The 21,835-nt window shown below is 36.8% G+C and overlaps 1 protein-coding gene across 9 annotated transcripts in view; it reads right to left on the reverse strand.

The window, feature by feature from the left end:
• SLC12A1 (solute carrier family 12 member 1) overlaps window positions 1-17,443 on the reverse strand; it is an 83,658-nt gene extending 66,215 nt beyond the window's left edge. For 3 of the 9 annotated variants that reach the window (XM_037834048.1, XM_037834052.1, XM_037834047.1), the window contains exons 1-6: window positions 17,417-17,443; window positions 15,654-16,261; window positions 5,793-5,927; window positions 5,560-5,635; window positions 1,379-1,474; window positions 748-843 (exon numbers count right to left, since the gene is read on the reverse strand). In XM_037834048.1, coding sequence (XP_037689976.1) covers window positions 748-843; window positions 1,379-1,474; window positions 5,560-5,635; window positions 5,793-5,927; window positions 15,654-16,073 — 823 coding nt within the window. In that variant the 5' untranslated portion in view covers window positions 16,074-16,261; window positions 17,417-17,443. Of the gene's footprint in view, window positions 1-126; window positions 223-747; window positions 844-1,378; window positions 1,475-5,559; window positions 5,636-5,792; window positions 5,928-15,653; window positions 16,262-17,416 lie in introns of all 9 variants that reach the window. The other 6 variants (XM_037834055.1, XM_037834051.1, XM_037834054.1 and 3 more) reach the window with 3 other exon arrangements.
• Window positions 17,444-21,835: the final 4,392 nt, after the last annotated feature.

Consider the following 21,835-nt stretch of genomic DNA (forward strand, 5'->3'; position numbering starts at 1 on the left):
CTCTCTCTCTTTTTTTTAGACTTTGCGGACTAATTAAGAGGATACAAATATCACTTCCAATATTAAAGGAATATAGACATTACAATGCAACCAAAAACTTAGTCATAAGTAAATAAATTGGCTTACCTCCTCTTACTACTCCATTTGTGCAAATGGCAGACATAGAAATACCTGTTAGTGTTGTCACTACCACACTCAGGCCAATGATGATGATTCCGAGACCTGCAAAATCGCCCAAGAAAGGTGTTTGGTCCCAGTACTGAGAGAAGTCACCAGTACTTCAGGAGGCAGCAGTCCAAATCTTGTCATGGAAGGATCAGTCTCTCCATGAAAAACCTGAAATGTTCTAAATGATCCCATTGCATGAGGGTCTAGGAAGCATCTGAAATGCACTAAACTTTCAAACTGAGGCAATGTCCAGGAATCATTTTCAAGAAACAACAGCAAGAGCTGTGCAAAGTAGCCTGAAAAATAAAACGTTTACCTGAGGAATTCAAGTATCTGGAAGTCAGGACCTGAAAAGCGCCAGAACCGTCCCACTGGAAAAGAGATCAGAGCTGACCAGTGTGGACCTGAACTCTACTCACAGTACCTTCCACTTCCTTTTGCGACCAGCTCATCCAAGTAGGCTGCCAGACTTCAACGACATCGAGCTACTTCCTTGATCCCATCAGAAAGAAATATATAAAAAGTTTTTGCCTACCCGTAGCAAGTGATGAGGGCATTAGATAGCTTAGAGATTTTTACCTCCACGAACAAACCCGTTAGTCGCTATTGCAGAAGTTGACAACCCAGTAATAGAAGTTACCATGGTGGAAAGAAGAATTATGAGAACTCCAAGACCTGTTAGCAATGAAAGATAGAAGATATTATATTTTACTTTTCTTCCTTGTATTCCCTCTTGCTGCAAACTACATTGCCTTTAATTTATGTTTTCACATCCAGGCCTTAGGTCCCACTGGGGTTCCTTTGTGGCAAGGAGAAACGGGTATGGCTGGCATAAAGATCAAGTTGGAGAACTGCTCATTATGATGAAGGACGGTTTCAAAAAGTAAACATAATCTAAAATGCAGCCTTGGGAAAGGAAAAGTTGACTTATGCTGGTGTCCTGGGAGACAAACTACCCTGGCTGTGAAAAGAGAAAATATGACGTTTGACCTTCTCTCTTGCTCGAGAGAATCCTGAATGAGAGAGTCGGGGGGTTGACAAAGGTTAAATCCTTCTCCACTTTTCTTGCATCCCTCCTACCTGGGAAAAAAAAAAAAAGGAACCAACTTGGATTACCTTTAAAAACACTCCAGAAAGGTCGGTGGTGAATTATTTGAGCCTGTGTTGCTTTTACCTTACAAATGATCATACGGGTCACAAGTTTAATTACCTCCTCTGACACATCCATTTGTGGCAATAGCAGAGGTGGATAAACCAGTGATACCAGTCACTGTCACGGCTAAGCCGATGATAATCACACCAAGACCTCAGTTGAGAGAGGAAAAATAAAGGCGATTAAACAATGGAACAATCCATTAGATCATTTACATAAAAGCAGCAAGTCTAGGGTAATCACTTAAGGACCACATTCGAGTTAAACAAGTTGCCCTGGAAATCACCACTTACAAGTGCTCAGCTCTTATGTTTTCTGCTTATACTAGTGACAGGGTACGAGAAACTCAAGAGCTAGGTGTGTAGTGCTAAGCCTCACACAACTGAATAACCAAAGCTAGTCAGAATTTAATGTGAAGCCCATTTTTTGAAGTTGTAGACATCTATAACCACAGTAATTGGTCTATACAATTCTAAACTGTTGATATAACTACAGATCAAATGTTCATCCTTCCAGGGAACTATCTTTTAATGGAAATTTGGTCACATGGGATGAAAAATTACATGCAGTATAGAAAATTGTTTTTCTGGCAGATGAATAAGGTGGAAAGAATCTCTTTGAACTATATTAGGCTCTGTAACTTATTGGCTGTGTGGCCTTTGGCAAGTTACTTGTCTTCTGAGCCAAAAATGGCAATGAGATAGAAAGAATGTATACGGACATTGGCTAGCATAGTACATAGAATATAGTTACACAATCATTGATAGTGCTTTTTTAATCATATCCACAATACTCATAATAGCTATTGTTTATTGAAAGTCTACTATGCATCAGGCTGTGTGTTAATTATATAAAAAAATGCAAGGAGCAAATCAAATCAAATGAAATGAAAAAAGCTGCCTTCAAGAATCTTATGGTTCAGAAGGTCAATAACTATAATGAGAGGGAGAAAGTGGTAAAGGCCAGAATTTGGAGGAAGGTGAGGTTGCTCTCAACTTCAGGAAATAGGCAGCCAGGTGTACATCCTTTTCAATGGAGGCTGATCGAGAACTCAGGGGGCAGGTTCTGTGGTCACAGCCATTAAACTTACCCTGGCTGCATCCCGGAATACTCTGACCTGAGCCTGTTTGATATACTACCCTATGTGAAGTGGATGCTCAAGAATTGTTGTTGGCAAGCTCTCTTTTGTCAAGGATGGTTAGAATGGTAGTTTACCGAGAGAGGCTGCAATCTCTCTGGGCATGCCCTGGGAGAAGGGGCAGTGGGGGGAAATGGGAATGAGGTACTGAAAGTTGGGTCTCTTGATGCTCCCAGCAAGAGGTTTTAGGCTATTTTACTGGTTAAAGCGCATTGGGAAGAGGCTAACTGCGGCACCATTTGTAAAGTTGAACCATAGTGCTTTGGCCCCTCTAGACTCTTAAAAGCTAGATGTTATGAGAAATGTTTGCACTAAATTCTTCGTACCAATGGAAGGGATCCTGTGGTGAGCATCACTTCTACATTACTCTGGGGCCTCAGGACTTTGTGCCACTAAAGGCGATTTCTTTTTATCTTTTGCACATTATTTGGCTCTTGGCTTTCTTTTGAAAAGTTTGGTATCGAATGTTTAGCTCATCCCAGCAACTGTGCATAACCATATAGTTTGCATTTCACAGCATTAAACCTCCTCTGACTTTATTTTTTCGCTACCCTTATTTTCCCTTTGCCTCTATTTCCCCAACATTCCTTAATTTTTCCTTTTGCATTGTATATATTTCTCTGTAAACAGTTAGAAACCCTGGAACAAAATTTTATACTTTTTAACAGTGAGGGATTTGCTTCTCTCACACAATCAAAAGTGGACTCCCAAAGCAAAATGCAGCTTAGAGAACATTCTGTTCATGGTATTCTCTAAGTGCTGTCCTTAAACCACCTGCTTCAGGAAATTCCGGGATGTTTATTAAAAATGCCCAGTGGTCGGATCTTTAAAAATGAATTCCAGGTTTCTGCAGTTTTCTAACCTAACTTCCCATGTAATTCTTATGCATACCACTGTCTGAAGAATACTGATCTATCCTTAGCCTATCTCCAATTGTGTTTGCCTGTTCAGCAAGACCCTTTAGCTTTATCTTCAAAAATTGATTGGGAAAGAACTAATGTCGTTCCCTAATTTTTAGATGAGAAAGTGAAACTCTCGGAGCATAAGTGAATTGCTTCCGTCCTTCTACTTCCTCTGTTTCAGACCCTTTTTCTCTGCCTGAAAGTTAAGCTTTTTGGAAACCATCTTGCCCCAGACCAAGGTCTCCAAAACAGAGAAGAGCAAGTAGACAGCATTACTGGCTTTTTCTACCACTGGCTTTTCAGAACAATGTAACCCAAACTCATAGCTCCAGAGTGGTTACCCAAGGGATGTATACAGTTTACTCCTGGCTCCAGCTTCCTTCTTTTTATTCCCAGAGTCTGGGCCTGAAAACGTATTTATGTTTCCTCCCCCCCAACTATCTCCAAAGTAAGCAAAAAAAATACTTGTATTTGTTTCTATTCTTTCCCAATGAGGAACCAAAGTGGGCTCCAGATGGTGACTTAATCAACTCTTTTAGCTTTAGGGTCACAGCAAAGGCTAGTAGAATTGAGGAAAGGGTGATAATAAGTTTCTACTACTCACTAAAGTCTGTTTTCTGAGAATTAAAAAAAAAACCCAACAACCTCCATTCAAAGGAAACCCACTGGCCACCCACTGAGGTAGAACACTATTCACCTCTAAAGCATAATTTGACTACTTAAGTAAAAGGTCCTTATTAAAACAACATTAATGTCTAAAAGTGTACTAAACAGGTTAGCAGAGAATAGGATTCTTCATAATTTACAATTTTGTAACAAACATTACTGGGTTGACTGCAAAGAGTAATGGAAGATCTGATTAAAGTTCAGACTATTGCCCAAACATATGGATTTTAAATAAGTTGCATTAAAAAGAATTACTCTTGCCCTTGGCTACTTTCACACCTCCAAATAAAGTAATGTTTCTTGATGATCTCAATAAGTTACTAAACTGCCCTTAAAAACTTAATTTTGCATGAAACCCTGCAGCAAAAACCCGACAATATTAAGATGCAGATTTTCCATGGAACAGCATATACTTATTTTGGAGCCCGAGGCTGTAAGCATTCATTTGATATGCATCATAAAACCAGTAAGCAGCCCTTTGTCAGGAACCCAGCAGTTGCCAAACACAAAACACAGGAAAACTCTCAGAACTATTTCTAGGGGTTCAGTTTACAACTCAGCTCTTTCTTTTTTGAGTTAGTTTCTGACGGTTGTGAATTTGTTTAGAGGAGGCAATAAATAATGAACAAATATCTTTTAAATGCGAATTAAGATATATTCTGGAGTAGTATCTGAAAGAGCATTTGAGTCTCTGTGTCTTGATACTAATGATTTATGTCTCTCCCACAAAGTGAATTTCTAATATAGTTTCCTGATACACACTCATATAGAGAGTAGAACATAATTCATTTTTATCACATAAAAAAGGAACTTTGATGAAATTCAAATAAATTTTTTTTGCACTAAGTTTACTAATACTCTCGATTAAAAAAAAGATTTGATAGGGGAAAGAATACTTTAAGTGGAATATAGTATTTAAAAGCATTAAATAAACACCCAAATTAATTTCAATGCCATCTGTTTTCCATTTGGAAAAATGAGCATTAGTTGTACATATTATTTTACTCATCCAAGCTATCATTTTAAGCTTATATCTGTCAATACTTTACTAACTGCATTTTCTTACTCCTGGTACCTGAAAGTAACACAATTACTTTATTTGGAAAATGTCCAATGATTCAGCATTTTTATTAGACCACATTTTCACCAGTTTCTCCACAAGTTGTTTTGGTTTAGTGAAATTTTGCCAGAAATCATAAGGGGAATGTTCTGTGATAACTGAGGGACAAATGCCAACATGTCCCAAAATATGAATATTATTTAAAAATGGATATTCTTTATATGCCTTTACACCTAAACCTATCAAAAGATTGAAATACTTATGTGAGCGTTCACCTGGTTGGCAAGCTGGAAAATTCCAGCCTCATAGGAGTTAATGTTTCACCTTTTCCCGCTGACAAACATTGTCAAAGAGGTAAAGTAAAATGATCCCAAGTGTAAATTACTTCTGTGAACCTTACATTCAGCATTAATGCTGCTTTTGGCATTTATGATTTAGATTGGAAATTATTTAGAAGGGAGAAAATGCTTACCAATTCCAGCTTCTCCAACAATCCAGGAGAGGCGAATGAAGAGCATGACACCCCAGATATTCAGCATGCATCTTACCTGTGAGTTAAAGGGACATTGAAAGGAGACTTGAAAAGAGATAACGGGGCCAAACCCAGTAGTTTGTGTAGCTGTGATGTTCAGACCTTGTTAACACTTAATCCCCTAGCACATTTAGCAGATAGCCTTCATTTGTAAACAGTAGGAGCTTTCTCACCAGCACACCTTTCACCCATCCAAACTTCACAGCACCAGCTTTATCTTCTTCTTCCTTGTTTTCAGGTTGCTCATCTCCAGTCATCCCGTCACCATTAGCGACCCTGTCAGCTGCACCTGGGGCCCCGGTCACATTCTGAATTTTTAAAGATAGCAAAGCCATAGCATTTGGTTAACAACAAATGGTTCTCTAAAAATTTTGACAGCAAATCAGAACAATTGACATAGAACTTTAGGAGAAAGGAAAAGAAAATATAATCTATATCTTCTTAGTAAAATAATATATATGTTTTTTGCCCTGAGAGCTGATGGGTTCATTTCGTTGGTGAGTGATTTTAGGACCACTAAAGCTGCAAGGGGTGGTGGAAGGACTCTGGGGCCAGGAGACAGAAAAATTAGGCTGTTCTTCCACTTGTGAGTGTGTGTTTCCTTAGCTGTAAGTGGTCAGATTTAGATAAGTGTAGAACAGAAGAGAGAAGAAAGGGTCCAAATAAGGGAGGAAGACCTAGTGAAAGTGAATGAGGGCTTCAAAGAAGGAGTGTTGGCAGAATCAGAAAGTTAATCTTCCTCACTTAGGCAAAGTATCTGGCCTTCTTTCCATCACCCTCCCTGTGCCTCATTTTATTCATTTAAAATAATAACGCTAAAACTTCACTACTCACCTCAAAGGATGTTTAAGAGGAGTCAATAAAAGAACATGTAGACGTGTTTTCAGGAAAAAAAAAAGTTTGAAGTATTATTAAAAGGTTGAAAGACTGCATGACTACAAGAAGACTATTCCACTTACAGGGGAAACTTTTTTCAGATTTGATATGCCTTTGCCTGAGAATTGTTGAATGTGTTAGTATTATGCAAGAAGTCTCATGACTGACTACTAGAAAGACTGGCTGAGTTGAAATAAGAAGTAAGGAGTATACATAAGGGCCCAAACCTTTATTTAGTGCTCCCCACCCCATGGCCTAAGTTTAAAAAAGAGCTTCCTTCTCAGTAAGATAGTTTCTGAGTTCAGTGGAGCAGAGAAAAGCTCCGTTTCTCTCCTGTTAAGCACACCTCTGTAATTTCTATTCTAGATGTGACTTAAATAATTTCAGATGCACCTACTTAATTTAACCTACCTGGCACTTACCTGGTTCCTCATTGGGTGGATCATGGAGCTGCCAAAAAGCAATCTTTTCTAGTAAGGGTTTTGAAACCTTGGGGAAGTCTCTTAGATACAGCAAATAATTACCATTATGATAGAACAACTTTCTCTTACTTAAGCAGTTTAAATTGGATTTAAGCCTAAGATGATATGTTCTGACACTACTAGCTAAGAGGTCTTGGACAATGGCATTTTTTCTCCTCTAAAATAGGACTGGTGTGAAATTAATAATCAGAATTTATAATAAGGGCTTTATTCTGGGACAATTGAAGTTCTTTATCCTTATCCTTGCCATATCCAAGGGCTGTCACTTCTTTGGGTGTTGGTGTACCATTCGTGTATCCGCTATAAGCTGACTCTAACTTGGGCTGTTTATTCCAAGTGGCTCTTATTTCTTTCCAGGACGTTCTTCTCCTTCTCTATGTAAGTAAGGATTCTTCCCTACATTCTTCTCCCATAAGACTTTGTTCATGATACTAGTGTGACACTTGGATAACTAATTTAATACAATGAAATAAGAGTTGTTGAGCAAAAACTAAATTGGGGGAGGGCAGTGGCCTGGGTCACTTCTCTTTCATGTCAACCAAGGGTCTACCATGTACCAGGTCATTCATACACGGCTGTTCTCCATAAATTGGCTACCGAGCTCTGCCATTTCGGAGCAGATGACCTAGTTTCTTATTCATCCTTGCTTCCTGTTTCTTTTTTCTTCTTTCCCTTTTGGGGATGCCATTTCTCATTGTTTCCTCTATGTGGGCCACATAAAAATAAAAAAAGGAGAGAAAAGGAATAAATCCCAAGAGATCATTGTGTTATTTTCTGACAGCACTGGGGGAAAAATAGGGAAAGAGGGGATTGAAATCAATAGCTAAAATTTAGTTTTTTAATTATCTGAAGAACATCTTAATCTCAAGCATCCTCAGTTTCTATTTGCACAGATAATTGAAAGCTGACTTCTTATGCTAATCCCAATGTAAAAAGTTGACAGACAAAATCCAAAGAAATTGATAATGAACTGACATGGCAGAAACTGGTGATCTGCATCAGCACTGTTCAGTAGAAGTATGGTCAAGCTACAAATGCAAGCCATGTATGTACTTTAAAAATTTCTAGTAGCTATGCTAAAAACAGTAAAACAAAATTGGTGAAATTCATTTTAATAATATATTTTACTTAATCAAATATAGAGAATATTATCATTTTAACATATAACCCACATAAAATATTAATGAGATAATTACATTTTTTTTTATTGGATCTTCAAAATCCAGTGTGTATTTTGCATTGACAATACATTTAAATTTGGACTAGTCACATTTTAAGTGCTCAGTAGCCATATGTGGATTGTGGCTACCATATCCGGCAGCAAGTTTATATAATACATCCAATTGCATTTCAAATGGATGAAACATTTGAGGCCATTTTCTGGTCACTTAAAAATTCTATTTTTCTCTGGAAAGATTCTATATCCATAAGGCAGCTGAATGAGTCAAATGTAACTTTCCTTTTCCAGAAATGAAACTTATAATCAATGAGAGCAGGGAATTCAGGAATTTGATAAAATGTCCATGAATGTTAAAGAGATTATTTGGTTAGAAGATTCATTTATTTGATTGGATTCCAGAGAAACTTTTTCCTTTTTAGATTGTTGATATTCTTGTTAATCACAATTCCATAACCAGCTGCTCTTTCAGGGAGAAGACAATTTAATTTTCCTGGATTAATTGGAGGATCCCATGAAACTCAGCCTTAGCCACTTGCCTTTTTAAAGGCAGTCTTGGGAATAGAAGCCATGTTTGTTTTTTGATTAAACCTGAAATTGAGGGTTTGGTCCAGGATATTGCTCAGCTCCCACATGAACTCCAATGGTGACTATGTGACCCTTAGATACAGATTGATGAGAATACCAATGACTATGAAAAGCATCTTACAAAGATAAACAGACCAATAGGACATAAAATTTCCCCTTAGTTGAACATTTCTTCCTGATGAATATTCTTCCTGGTCACAGTTTAACAGTTCTTCAGTTTATCACTAAAACATCCCAATAAAATGCTAAAGAATTACAGTGCTTTGAGGGCATTATCAAAAAACTATCATATTTGGAAATTAGTAACTTCTCAGTTATTCAAAAGTAGAGTCAACATAGGGTGTTCAACTCTCCCCTAGGTAAATGGAGTTTGAAATAGAGTTTCAAAGTTTTAAGTATATTCAAAACACAGAGTGGGAGGAAAGAACCCTGAAGTATATGCTTCTTTTGATGTCTATAAACGTCTGATAGTACAGGTAAAGAATCCATTTGCACTGCTTACTCTCATGAAGAACTCCCAAAACTGCTGCACTTGATACATTAAGATACTTGTAATCCAATTTTGGCTACGTAACTAATTCAGGATGTGTTCTCTAGCAAGATGCTTAGCCTTTCTTGGACACTGCCTGTGATGATAAATCCAATGGGTTTCTGGAAGTCGTATCTTAAAGCAGTTCACTCTTAGTTAAGATCATTTCACTGGGTTTGCCATTTTCCTTTTCCGACATGGCAAAGCAAGACTTGGTTTTACTCTTTAATAAACGCCTCCTTGTAAGCTTAAACAGCAGTTATAAGTTCAACTTATCTTCAAAATACTAAACCTGATTTGGGGTTGGGGTTGAGTGGAGACTTGAAGGCTGTGAGCTATAACCAGTGACTCATAAGACTCCTGGCTGGTGTGTGTTCTGGAGACCAAAGCCTTAAAGACTGGAAGTTTTATGATTGCTGCTTGAAACCAGATTTTGCCCTCATACTTCGAATTAATTTGTTTGTTCACACTCCATTACCATAAATGATGACCCTGTAACCTTCCATAAATGCATTTTAAATTGTGTAGCTTTAGGGAATGATTATTTATTTACCAAGTGTTTTACCTGCGCATTAAATATTCAGAGTAGTTAAAATGAAGTGCATTAAAAAGGAAGGAAGGCCATTTGATAAAAAGCTTTTTCCTCTCCAATGTTGATAAACTAGTGAAGCTTCAATCACAAGCAGGTTAAGGGGCCAAATTCCAAATGGATTCTTCTAGATTGAAAAATAAATCATGACAGATTAAATTATTTCATTTAATATGTAATGTGATATTTCAGACTTCAGAAAAATAACAAATGCCTTTCTAGGTATCATCAGAGCAAAAGAAAATAAGAATATTTATTCTTTAAATTCCAGCTAGACAACATGCTACTTGAACATGTTTTCAAGTTCTGAGCTTTTAATAGCAGGACAGTAGACTTCTTAGACCATCATTGAGAAATAGTTCCATAAATATTTAGGCCTTGATGATTTTCCTCCATTGTCTTAAACTTCTTTTATTAATGAAATATTCAAACATATACAAAAGCAAGAGAATAACATAATAAACTCCAGGTACCCATCTCTTAGCTTCAACAATTATCAACCTAATGGCCAACCTTATTCCATCTATACCCTTTATACCCCTAGAGCTAGATTATTTTAACAGCAATCCCAGAAAGGACCTTATGATTTCTAAGGTCCATTTCAGAATGAAAAGCATAACATTCTAATCATATTTCCATATCTTATTGAGGAACATTATTATGTTTGTACATTCTATCCCTTTGTGATAACAGGGAGTATTTTAAATGATGAAAATGAGAAAGTTTTCTTTCTTGCTTTAAAAGTTATTCTAAACTTGCCTCCAATCATTATCAACAGTCACAGTTTAGAATTACAGTATTTTTACTATATCTAAAACACAAAGCTCACAGAAAAATTTACCTGTGTTTTCGATAACTTAAGTCAAATTTAGTTATGTGCAAAAAATGAGAACATAAAAAAGAAAATTAAAAGATTTTTAAAAAATATTTTCAGAGAATACATAACTGAACTACTTATAATGGGAATTTAATCATTTTTCTGTTTTGCTTCCACAGATTATTTTAGTAGCATGAGTTCACAGGGAAACAGGTCTTGGGTGCTGAGAAACTCTAACAAGTATCAGAATTTGACTCTAACAAATGTTTTAGGGATGATTTCCAATCATTTCTGGCCTTTAAGACATTTATTGCCTCAATCTTAATCTATATTTTATTTGGCTGTAGTTAGGTTACTTTACATTTCAGACACCCCCAACTCAAATGCTAAAGTTCCAAATTTGAAATTTGAAACACTTTAAAAACATTATTTTCTAGGGAAAACATTTGTACATTGTTTGCCCTTTCATGAAATATAAGCAATTAGTACATTGATTTATGTGGTTTAATATTTGTTAGCTTAACTACATGTCCTTTATTTCTATCCATAACAATGTTATTTGACATTTCAGAGGTTGGAGGTCATATCTCCTTAACTCACTATATAGAGCACCTCCTATAAATAAATACTTAATATAATGCTTCTGATGACAACGAAGATAATTAAAACTTACAATTAATTCTATGCGATAAGCAACTTGATCTTTTGGCCCAGTCTCAAAAATAAGGAATGGATTGGAACTGCCTGCTTAGCCTGGCGGGAGTGAGGCATGATTTTCCTTTTTGTGCCTGAGTTCTACCCTTCTGCATGGTTTGACAGCTAAGACACAGTGCCTGAGAGAGTGTGCTGAAGATAAAAAACAGTGATGAAGAGCATGGACTCTGGAGTCAGGCAGACATGGGTTAACTTATTAGCCATGTGGCTTTGGGTTGTTTATTGACTTCTAAGTCTCTGTTTTCTCTACCAAACGATCCTTAGGATTTTATAAAACTTTCACCATCTATAAAATAGCAATTATAATTGTACCTACCTTGAAGATTTCTTGTAAGGATTGAATATAGGAATTTGTGCCAGGTGTGAGTACAGTGCCTGACACATAAAAAATTCTCAATGAAAAGGTTGTTCTTATTAAATTGAAGTCACTTAATGTTTTTAGTTCCAATTTATTTGTATTTTCTGACAGTCTAATGACCCAAATGTGAACTCATTTAGCTGTTTTCATTTGGGGTCCGTTTCTATATGACTGGCTTCCTTAAGATTAGTATTTCTATCTTAATTTTACAGTGTTTTGTACTTCCCAAGACTGTTTATTCTCTAACATCAGAACATCAGCCTGTGATTGAAAGGCTATAGATTTTCCTGAATCCCTTATAATTATGCTTTTCTGAAAGGCTAACTAGAGAGGTGGTGGCTAGTAAGGCTGAAATGGTGTTATATTTTGGTTACCATGTAGTTAGGAACTGTATTTGAAAAGTGGTCCCTAGAATTAAAGCTGGATACTGAAAGCAGAATTCTCTTTACAAAGTAAAATTACTAGATTAATCTTTTGCCAAATATCTAGTAATCATTATATATGTTCTAATTGAAAGATCTCCAAGATATAATTGTTTGGTGACAAGAACAAAGTGCAGAAAACTGTGAAAGCAGGCCCCTATACATTTTTGTAAAAAGAATACAGACAGAAAGTTTAGGACAAATGTTTGTATAAGAATAGAAAATTTCTGGGAAGAGTTACATGAAAACTGTCTGTAACGATTACCGTGGGGAAGAGAAATAAAGATTAGAGTTAGAAGAGAGTCATTTCATTAGAGCATGTATATTTTAGTACTTTGTAAATATTTTACCAGTGTATGTCTTACTTTCTAAATAAAAAGCTAGCATAAAGATTACCATCAGAATAAACAGCCATTTATTGGGTTCCTACCCATTGTAGGAAATGTGCTAGACTTTGTATGCATATAAACTCTAATATTAACAAGCAATTTGCAAGGTAAGGAGAAATTATACAATATTGCAGAACAAGTAAGGAACAGAATAATTTATTTCTGCTTTTAACTGAAGTTTTCAAAAATCCATTATTCTTAATTACCAGCATAGGCATTTAGCTCTTTACTACACAGAAAATGAAAAGGATTTCCTACAACTACATCTCAAATCATTAGGATTACAAATCCTGCCAGTATCTATCAATCCCAGAGTTTCACTTAAGGTAGAGACTTTAGAAATATCTTTCAAATCTGTTTTTCATTTTACCTAATAGGACAATTTTGTCATGCAATTTTTTTTCTGACTTGTAAATTATTACTTGGATTTGCATAAAATCCAACTGGTTTCTGACTAAATATGTTCTGCCATTCAATATGGATGCACCATTGCTGTAATTTTTAAAATATCGCAATCATGGGTCAAAAAATAGTGCCTAACTCTTACTATGTCAATTACTCTCCATTCTTAAATGATTTAAGTAAATGATTTAAGTAAACACTATAATTTATATTTTTTTGCATACAAAATCTGTGAAGTGTTGGAGTGTTATTATGTAACATTTGTTCTATTGATCATTCCTAGTTGTGATTTGAGGAACTACCCTAGAATGTCAAGGACCACAAGCAGGTGGTAGCATAGCTACATCACATTGCAGCTCTTCATCTCTTATTTGCAGGGAAAAAAAGGCAGGGGGATAGCTGAATCCAATTCACTAGTAAGGAAGAAACAGATGAATGAAGAAGGCCCAGATTGTTAATGTCAGTAATCTCAGGCTAGAGCAGAAATAGAAGACATAGACAGGCAGATTTGTCCACATGGCTTCAACAACTCTAGAATTCTCCTGCCTACAAGAATGTGTCAGTTGTAGACTCTGTGTTTCTATTTGATTTCTACTTCCAATTTGGCCATGTAGCTGCCTATGCCTGATTTGCAACATAAGTTCACTGTAGATAAAGTCCCTAAGAAGCGTTACTTGTTACTATACTCATTTGGAATGATTATTCAGAGCATTGAGCATAAACCTAATTATTAATCTATTTAAGTTGCATTCCTTTGTTTCTGAGAAAAAAAAAATTTGCTTTAATTGAAGTTAAGTCCTTAGTGTCACCCTATTTTTTCAAAAATGCTATGATAGCTCAAACAGCTGTCAAATGCAGCTATAGCATTCCTATTTTATGGTCATTCAGATGGCCTTCTAAAGATGTACATAAGCAATGGTTTTAGAAATTATAAATAATTATAAATAAGCTGCTTTTCTCTCTCTGGAATATCAGTCCTAACAATGAGAGTTTATGCCATTTCCTCTTTTTTGTGGAGTTAACATTTAAGTCTCTTTGGTTTAATTTGGGAAGGGGTAGTGAATGAGAATATTTCGATTTTGATCACAATTACAGCAAAGGATGCACCTTTAAAAATTATAATGACGAATGTGGTAGAGTATGATGGGATGGAATTTCAGGCCTTTTTTGGAAGGACTTTATTTCATTTCACTTCTTCAGAATAAACTAAAATCTCTTTATTATGCCCCCAATTTTTCTTTCTGCCCTTTCCACACTTGGAAAATTCTTTATATGCCTTTCTCTCAACCTTCTTTTCCTTCTTTTCCTTTTCCCTGTTGTATCTTCTGCCATTCTCCTCACCTCCCCTCTCACAAAGAATAGGAAAATGACACCTCATTCTGATTTCAGGGGCTTCAAAATGCCTCCCCTCCCCCTAAATCTTCCACTCATCAGGGCTGCCAGTTTGTCTCAAATTACCACACTGTTAACTTCTTTCGATTTAAGCACCAAATACCACAGATAAAAATCTAAATCTTTAGTCTAAAAATAAAGTGCTATTCTTATGGTAGATAGGACAAGAAGGTTTGGTGAGAAGAGGGGATACGGGAGCAGAGTTAAGAGCATGAGATTCTCTCAGAATGTTAGTCCCTGGTGATGGTATTCCTGGGCAGCCAGCGGAAAAGTTTTGCTGTTGGTGGTCCTTGTGAAAAGAAGAATAAGCAGAAACTAAAGGAAGGTTTTCACCTTTATCAGCATTTTCCTGAGAGCAGTATTTGAAAAATCTCTGAGGTGGGTAATCATTTAATAAAAAGAAAAAACTGTTGAATGAATTAATGAATTAATGAATATGAGAAGAACTGTTCCAATCATTTTTTCTCCTCCTTGGACAAGGGTAAACTACGTTTGGATATGTAATAGCTAATTATTTTTCTTAGCAAGTAATTAAAACCAGTAAAGAGTGATATCTATTCTAAATAGTGTTCCAGAAGATCCATAACGTAAAGTCCTTCAACATATTTTACAGCAAGTGAGGGAAGAAGAAATCTGCCAGGCTTCTAAATGATACAAGATTAGAAAAAGTGCTGCCTCATGCTTCTAGCAGAACCCTGGCTGTATTCTTTAAATATAATGAAAAGTTTAGCCATTTTTGCTGCTTCTGTACTTACATTCAATTTAGTTACTTTCACGTGCTTAAGTGCGTTCAGGAGCCTCAGGCAATGTTTTGAAGAGGAAGGGATAAAATTCTGAATCTTATAAATCTCTGCTCTCCCTTTAAAGAATCTAAAGAATACACATGCATGCGTGCACACACACACACACACCCTAAAGGCTGACATCTACAGTATTGACTACAGCAAACACACATGATTTTTTGTTTCACAATTAGAGCAGAGACATTAAGGTCAAACCAGCTTAGTATCCAGTTTGACATTTTTACCCAACTGTAAGTTGAATAGACTATAATTGTGAACAAAACACACTGACAAACTTACAGAGTTAATTCTTGAGTTCTCTCTCCTCAGTCAGTTAACATTTGTGAAATGTGTTTTGCACATTTGGGGTTTATTGGGAAATGGGGACAGTTGTGTAAGGAAGATGGACAGTTTGGAATGACATCATTTTTGTTTTGACTCCTTCACTTTCATAGCATAATGAAAGAGGAGGAAATTGCCTGGAGGAATAGGTACTTTCCTGTGCCCTGAAGCTTACCTTGGCAAGCTGCTCGTGGATCTCCAGCAGGCTGGGTCTGTTGGCCTTGGGCCCGCTGACGCTGCCGGTGTTGCGGTAGTACTCGATCTTGGGCACCGCGTCCACGGTGTTGTGGCCAAAGGTTTGTAGGTAGTATGTGTTTGTGTGAGAATCATAGGTATGGAAACTGGCCTCTGTTTTAGCAGTTTCTCCATTTTGGAGGAAATTGTCATAGCACTCCCGATTCCCAGGCCTAAAGCTGATTCTGAGTCTGTTCTGGGCTTCATCCCCAAAAGAGGTTTCCTCATAATGTGGAGGGTCCACGTTGTCATCCGTGACTGCACTGCTCTTGTGGCCCTCATTTATGACATGAACTTGAAAGCGATTGGTGTTACTGGGGACTGAATCCAGGAACACACTGGAAGTGTTGTTCAGGGACATCTTCCAGAATGGAGTTTTTGGACTAAGCTATCTGTTTTATGACAGTTTAAAAAAATCTATATATTGTCACCTCAAAATAAAGACTAATGTTGTTACATTAGAGATCTCCTGGCTTTTGTTCTAGAAGAACTCAATAAATAGATCCTTGATGTATTCTCTTCTAAATAATCTTCAGCACGTTCTTCAAGCTGTCATTGAAAAAGAAAATTGAACTTGTTCCAAGTAATACAAATATATTTAGGTGGGGGTGGGAATATGAGGGGATAATTTTCTTTCACAAGACACAGAATTTTAAATTCATTTCACTGAAAGTTACTTGTTCAAGAAATGTAGTCACCTGAGCAATTAAATACTTGGGGAGCTGCTTTGACAAGCAGATTTTCCAGTGAAGTCCATAAAATGTTACCTGTGCTTATAGCACTGATAAAAATATACTCAGACTGAAACATATTTCATTGGCAGTACTAAATGCTGAAACTTCAAAGTATTTTGTTGACAAGAATATATATATATAACATGGCTAAAATTTTTAAAAATATATTTTTAAAAGTTTTCAAAAATACACATTCTTGCTAGTTTATAAAAATCTGTTTATATTCAAGCATAAATTTGTTCCATGGAACATTTATTCCCTTTGTGCCCCTGAAACAAATGAAGAACTATATTTTAAATGTAAATTAAAAAAAAAATGCTTCCATCAAGATGATATTTCTGTAAATTCTTAGATCTTTTACTGGGCTTCAAAATGTTTCATTTGCTCATACGTTTGTTTGTTTTGCAAGTGCTATTATGGGATCTTTAAATAATATATGAGTATTTGGGATAAGGCAATAAATCACAGCCCTTAATGAAGTTATATGCTAATATTTAGGTATAATTAACGTGCTCTACTGACTCCTGTTCATGAAATATTCTCAATCTTCATTGAGAGGTTTATATTTGATTGTGAGATAAAAAGACTATTTTGCAATTCTATGATATGAACCCATTTTAAGATATTCTCTTTTAGAACAATATTTCTTACCTTAAATAATAAATGTTAAAAATAAAATAATATCTTTTACCTTATAATTTGGCTTTTCAGAGAAAGTTCTAGAATGATGAGATAAATACAAAGAAAACTCTGTCTCCCTCACACAGTTATTAAAGCTGTATCTCTGGAAAAAAGATCTGAACTTCAACTCTCAAATAAACTTTCCTAGGAAAATTAAAAGTAAAGCTGTTAACTTTTTAGTTTTTACAGAACATCTGACTTCTCTTCATAGTCCTTGACATCCTCATTTTTACCCCACCCTCAATCATACTAAATGTGATTTTACCCTGCCCAGTAATGTTTAACTTACCACCCAGGAGCCTTCTGAGGAAGCATAACCTGCTTCAGGATCACCCAGACATATATGGGGCATTTAGATTTCAGCCCAGAACCATAGGCTTCTTCTTATTGGTTAAAACCTTTCTTGAAAGAGATGACTGTGCAGTGATTGGCTTAGAAGAGTGTTGTAAACCCTGCCCATCCATTAGCCCTGAGGAACCTTAAGTACCACATCAACTAGTAACTAGAAGTAAACCATTAATCCTTTTAGGCAGGAAGTAAAGGAAAATTTCTTTAATTCATAAGGGGAATTGGATTGCTCAACAGCAATCATCCAACAAAACATGAGCATTGTTTCAGTTTTCTGGGGCTAGATAAACTGAATCCCATCATCTCATTTCAGAGGAGTCCTAGAGACCTATTTCTTGTCCAGCCTGTGCACCAAAATATAGTCCTCCAGGGATAATTTCTATAGCTTGTAGCTAGAAAATGGTATTTGAAATTATTTTATCTTGCTCATAGTAGATATTACCTCGATCTTCTCTGAATGGGAATTGAGCAGATGGTGAGTAGAAACAATCATTTATCAAAAATATTTCTACCTAGTGGGAAAACTGTTTCAAGCAGGAATCAAGCTGTGGGTAAGTTTCCTAGTGACACTGCTAAATGACCTTTTTGTCTCCTTCTGGCAAAACCTTTTTGTCAAACCCAATTTTTGAGTTTCATTGGGGGGAAGTTTTGCTCATTTCTGTGTGTTTGTGATTATTAAAATAGGACAAATAGTTTCTCCCTGTAGAGTCTGTCATTGGTTTTCAATCAGGATGATTGAATGAGTCCCCCTTGTGTGTTATAAGAAACTATCCACATGATTTCCAGTTGTCTGAGTAGCATGGCTGTGGTGGTATATTGTGCTTAAGAGCGGGACTCTGGAGTCATAATGCTGGGTCACATCCTGGCCCTGGGTAACCTCAGTCAAGTTACTCAATCTTTCAGTGCTTTAATTTTCTCATCTGTAAAATGCATGTATGGATGATGGTGGCACTTTGTTGTAGAACTGTTGTGAGGATTAAATAAATTAATGGATGTATCGAGTTTAAAACAGCACTGGTTTATACAATTACAATTGACCGGTGACTTTTAGCTAGTTACTTCCAAGATGAGGGGCCGAATCATTAGAGATTGGGATAGGTTTATGCCTATTAAAAAGGGGGGAAAGATAGGTTGGTGACTAGATTAAAGGATTAGGAATAGGGATTACAAGGTACCTAAGATAAAACCCCTTATATGCACTCAGACATGTAGATATCATGCTAATCAGTCAGTCTAATGTCATAAGGCTGTATCTGCAATAGAGACAGACTTACATTTATAACTGTTCTACAGTTATAGACAGACTATAACTCATACTGCTCTTAAAGGCCACTGGTACAACCATTTATCTGTTTAACAGAGTCCTGACTCCCCATGTAGAGGATAGTTAGGCATAGAAATTAGTCACATTTCAGATTAAGCTGAGTGGGACCAGTTGTTTAGATTAGGATTGGGACAGCTAGGATGGGGCTGGGACCCAAAACAAGTCTTATGCATCTATCAAGACAGGAGTTGTAAACTGATCTTCAGTTATTTCTGCCACCTCTAGACTCCCTTTCCTTCAACCATTCCATGACCTATTGCCTCTTTTTGGAGCCCACCTATTTATTCTTTAAGTTTTTTCTTCTGCCAAATGGTTAAAGCCTCTGAAACCAGTCCATGTCCTTTTCCACGCTGACCAAGTGACTGCCTGACTATGTTGTAGTATGAATCAGGTCTTGGTCTTATATCAACCAGACATTTTCATTCTAAGCCTTTTGTAGCTGTGAAATGGGCTTCAGACATTCTGAAGCAGATGGGACATGGTTTGGGGGATATGGATGAAATGACACTATCCATAAGACCAAACTTGAAAGGTAAACCTGATTTAAGCTTTTCAGACAGCTGAGTAAAGTAACGGAGCAGATTGCTGGGAGCTAAACCCTTCTATCTTTCCTTCTGTCTTGTATGACAAGGCTCTTGGGGAAAGGTAGCCAGGAAATGATCCAGTTGTGGAATTGGACATCTGTTTCTAGAAGGATTCATATTCATGACATTTCCATGTTGTATCATACTGTAGCCAGCCTTTAATGTCTTCTACATTGTTTCTAGCTTGGATTAATACAGATGCTGACTCCTCCCTACCATGTATATTTCCTTCCCCTAAAAAAGTCTAAGGCACCAATGGGCCATAGACAAAGATACTTTGTGTTAACAGAGTTTCTTTTCACTGGGGTTGGAAATAATATCAGACTGAATTGATTATATCTGAAAAGCTTCTGGGAGTTGATCTTCCAGGATCAATTTCCATACTCATAATTTTTCTCAACTTTTGGTTTTGGGGACCTTTCTTTTTCAAATAAAGATCTTGCCTTGTTATACTCTAGTCACCAAAATCATGGGTATAAGTGGGTGTCTTCCCTGAGGAACAAATGGCACATCTGGGATATACTGTGATGTATCTCCTAGAGAGGATTTTAAAAGCCTAGATCACAGAGGAGAGCCTAGTGCCCTGGCACATAACAATTGTCAGAGAGACCAGCTGAGCATGGCCCAATGAGGTTTTCTCGGGCCAAAACACTAGCTCTCTGCTAAGTGTCCCAGAATGACACTTTTGTACCTACTGGGGATCCAAGAGCTTCCTTGACTGGTGGTTTGGTCCACAAGACAGCCAACACAGATGTATGTGTTCTTAGTCTATTAGCAGACAGAAGGCATCCGGAAGTCTCACGGAGAGACCTGGATTTGGAGTGCCGTAGACCTGAGCAGTTACCATGTTCCTAAAATGAGTAGAAGTGCTGAGGATAGTGCCTGGGAGTGTGGCGGGGTGATTACTAGCAAGGACTCTGATGTTGGACTCACAATTTCATTTCCTAATGTAACCTTGTGAAGTTACCTAGTCTTTCTCAGCTTTAGTTCCTCAAATGTAAAATGGAGATAGTAATAAAATGGAGGTAGTAGTCCTGGACTCAAACAATTGATATGATATCAAATCACATAATCAATGGGAAGTACCTAACTTAATGCCAAATATCAGAAAATGTTATTCTTATTCCTTCTTGGTATGTTTGTCACTTTGTGTTCTCAAGTGACACAAATATTTCTGTGTTTATTTATCTCCTGCTATATTCTCCCATTCAATGATCATACAGAGTCAGAATTTTGTAGTTGGAAAGAATTCTAGAATCATATAATTCTATCTTTTCACTTTTCAAATGAAGAGAATGAAGCCTTGAGAAGTTGAATGACTTACACTGAATCACATTGATTTTTTGCGTTTGAGAACCTCTATTACCACTGCTGATGAGGATAATAAATAATGATGATAAGGTATGCTCACAACGCTTAATGAGTTTCAAATTGCTTCAATATTCATTATATCTCACGTGGTCCTCCCTATATACCTGTAGGATATGCAATTTGGGTTTCTTTATCCTCACTTTGCAGACATGGAATACAAGTTACCCTTAGGTAACTTTCTAGTCATAAAGCTAGTTTTTGGCTGGGCCAACATTAGAATTCAAATCTCTGAGTTTAGATGCCTAATCTGAGAAAACGTTCATGACATCTTAAGTCCTTATTCATCTCAGCTCTCTTGTTTTCTGGTCCATGCTTCTAGAATTCATAAGAAGCTAGAATTGAAAGGGAAATTAAAAATCCTCTGGTTAACCACCTCACCGAAGTCCACAGAGATTAGATGACTTTCGCAAGTTTGCACAGCTTTCATGGTGGCAGAGCTGAGACTAGACCTCTTAATTCTGGTAAAGTGTTCTTTCCACTAGGTCTTGCTAGAAACTCCCCTTTTAATGCCACTTATAAAAGAAGAGGGGAAGGATGTATCACTATAAGGCAGGTTTGGTTTGGACCCAAACCTAGGATATTTTATCACCAAAGATTCTAGAACCACAAGAACTAGAAGGGTCAGGATTTTGTAAGACTTGGAGACTTTTAGGGCCAGTGGTTATTTGTAGCTTTGAGGGCTAGCTATTTGAGATTTTTTTTGCCTGTGAACGTTTTTAACCCATGGGCTATTATTAGGAAAATTATACTCTGTTTATTTTTTGGGCTAAGTGTGCCTTCTGCATAAGATACCTGTAAAGTTAAAGGGGCTCAAATTGGGAATGTGGATGCCTGGGCATTGCAGAGGGAAGAAGCAGGAAGCCTCTAGCAACAGTTCATTAGCACAAGAAATGAAGCAGAGATTCATAGCAGAATTCAATATAAGAATAAAGAAGGCATATTTGGTTGGAGCACAGGGGTCCCAATCCTGGTGCTCTATTCATTAAGAAACTCCCTGGAACCTCTCAGAACAGACAGAGGAAATTGAGGAATACCAACAAGAGGGTATCATTTATGCACAATGGTGGATAAATTACCCACT

This window comes from Choloepus didactylus, chromosome 4, assembly GCF_015220235.1.
Source record: "Choloepus didactylus isolate mChoDid1 chromosome 4, mChoDid1.pri, whole genome shotgun sequence".
Classification (NCBI taxonomy): Eukaryota; Metazoa; Chordata; class Mammalia; order Pilosa; family Megalonychidae; genus Choloepus; species Choloepus didactylus.